Source organism: Ruditapes philippinarum, unplaced genomic scaffold (genome assembly GCF_026571515.1).
Source record: "Ruditapes philippinarum isolate M1 unplaced genomic scaffold, ASM2657151v2 ctg6536_1_1_1_1, whole genome shotgun sequence".
NCBI lineage: Eukaryota > Metazoa > Mollusca > Bivalvia > Venerida > Veneridae > Ruditapes > Ruditapes philippinarum.
Window position 1 is genome coordinate 2,259 of NW_026853472.1, and position 2,505 is coordinate 4,763.

Consider the following 2,505-nt stretch of genomic DNA (forward strand, 5'->3'; position numbering starts at 1 on the left):
AATTCAAAAAGTGAAATTATCAAAAGTGGTAATTTCACTGTTTCAAAAAAGTGGAATTCCAGTTTTATATCACTGAAAATTTCTATTAACCACCGAAAAACATTTTAAAAATTTTAAATAAATAATTCTAATTTATTTTACTTTTTGAAAAAATTAACCCTTAAAAATTTTAAAAAATTTAATTTGAAAAAAAGTGAGTCTATCTGTGAGAAGGTTTGCTTGTTGTTTAAAAACTTTTAGCAACCCCTTTTTTACTATATTATTGTACATTTGTTTTCGGTTTTCAAAACTTACTTTATTATAGTTCAATAAAAAATCATTCAACTAAGTTCCCCTTACATTTTGCAGTTCCCGCGTTATTTTTACATTCATTTAACGGTAAACAAGCTGAAATAAACTTGGTTCTTTAGAAAAAAATAAATAGATCTATAAAAGTTCATATTAAAAATGGTCATTAAAAAATTTATTAACTCTCTACAGGTACTGTTTACAGCTGTGAAAACTGTTTACCAAATCCAGACAATACAACAGACATTTGTAACGTCACTTCCGGACACTGCTTACATGGATGCATCAAAGGCTTTTTTGGTTTGAATTGCTCATACGATTGCCCGAAAAACTGTATAAAATCATCAGGGGAAAACGAAACCGATTGTGATAATATTACGGGAGAATGCCTTAATGGGTGTACCAAAGGACATGCAGGACCAAACTGTTCCTATGATTGTCCGGAGAACTGTGCCCCTCCCGAAAGCAATGAAAGCCAAATATGTAATGAAACGTCCTTTGACTGTTTATGCGGTTGTAAGAATGGTTTCTATGGTAACCAATGTAATAAATCGTGTTCTTTAACTGACAAATACTGCAGTGAATGCTACGAGGAGACAGGTAGTAGGTATGTCATTTTAATGTTAGATACCCAGTAGGTCAGTGTCGACAGTACTTGTCGTTAATGCATTAACAGGTTGGTTTTTTTTGTTTATGTAAATTTTAAAAATTTATTTTAGTTAGAAAAAAGCTATTTTGATCAAGTTTTAACTTTAAATTTGTTTTAGTATTTTTTTAAAAAATTTTTTCCCGAAATAATACAATTATGATACACGTCAAATCATATGTTCAAAGAAAAGGATTAGACTGGAAGACATTGGCATTTAAAGCAGCTTGTAAGTTATAATCGTTATCGTCATGTATTTTTTTTAACATTTCAGTGGAACAATTTGTACACAATGTTACAAGAATTTCTATCGTCTCAATGGAAAATGTGCTTCCTGTAATTATTGGTGCTTGCCGAATGTGACTAGTTCTCTGTCAATATGTAGAGAACATTCGGGGTACTGTGAATTCGGATGTCGACCTGGTCGCTATGGTTTCCTGTGCAACGACCGATGTAGTGATTCCTGCATGGATGTTTGCGATAGACAGAATGGTAATGATTATTTTTGACAACTTTGAGAAAATTATTTAATATTTATTTTATTTCGTCACGTAATTAGTTGACTGTACAATAGATTTTTGGCATTAAGAAACTTCATGTTCTTTTCTCCAGACCTACTTTAATTTGTTTTAAAATTTGTCTAATAAATACCATGAGAATAAAAATAATATTGACCTAACCAAAAAAGTTATCTAATTTTTTTCTTAAATCAAAAATAATCATTTTTAAGTATATGCAATTTAAATTTTACACGTACTCCAAATTCAATTGAGACGGCAAATATCAGAATAAGTTTGAATTTTCTTCATCAGTTGTAAGTTTCCAATTTTTAATGCCTCGTCGTCCTGACATATGCATATCACATTGTTATAAGTTTTAGTACCTTGACACTAAGTATTTTATGTATGTATATTTCAGGGAAGTGTTTGACAGGATGTAAGTATCAAATCAAATGTGGTCCAACATGTAAAGAAAGTTGTAATGTAGGTTGTTTGTACCAACTTTGTAACCAGTCTTGCGCATGCGTAAAGGGATGTGACAAAGGATACTGGGGAGACCGATTGCCAATATCTCTGTAGCGAAACAATGTTATAACCATCTATCCAATCAAACAAGTGATCGCAGTGTGACGACTTCAACATGGGTCCACTGCTTCGTATGGATTGCTACGGTGATGGATCTGTGGGGAAGCAGCTGTCACATAAAATGTTCACCTGTTGTGCGACAGTAAGAATGTGAACAGGAGTCTGGGGCGTGGATCCAGGTGCAGGACACAAGAAACGTTTTTGGTCCTCAACTGCCAAATTGATCTGTAATGAAAACTGCCTGAATAGAACCATGTTGGAGAAAAAATGGGGTCATGGTGAATCCAAGCTGTGTTGCTGGTAGTTATGGTGCCTATAGTCAGCTGTCATGTAACAAAATTGTTTTACATGAACACGTGTAAAACAGAAATAATGGGATTTTGCAGGTGGTTTCACAGTGGATGTGTATTGGTTTGTAGTTTTACAGTGTAATGGAACGTGTATGAAAATGGTACATGTGAACAAGATTTCTGGTGATTGCGAACA

General features: G+C 33.2%; 1 protein-coding gene across 1 annotated transcript; it reads left to right on the forward strand.

Annotated features, from left to right (window-relative positions):
* Window positions 1-480: 480 nt before the first annotated feature.
* LOC132736967 (cell death abnormality protein 1-like) lies at window positions 481-2,013 on the forward strand (the record flags this gene model as incomplete). The annotated part of the gene is made up of 3 exons (XM_060724183.1): window positions 481-895; window positions 1,209-1,426; window positions 1,853-2,013. Coding segments are annotated over 3 exons (794 nt in total), but the record flags the coding sequence as incomplete, so codon positions are not given.
* Between the last annotated feature and the right edge of the window lie 492 nt (window positions 2,014-2,505).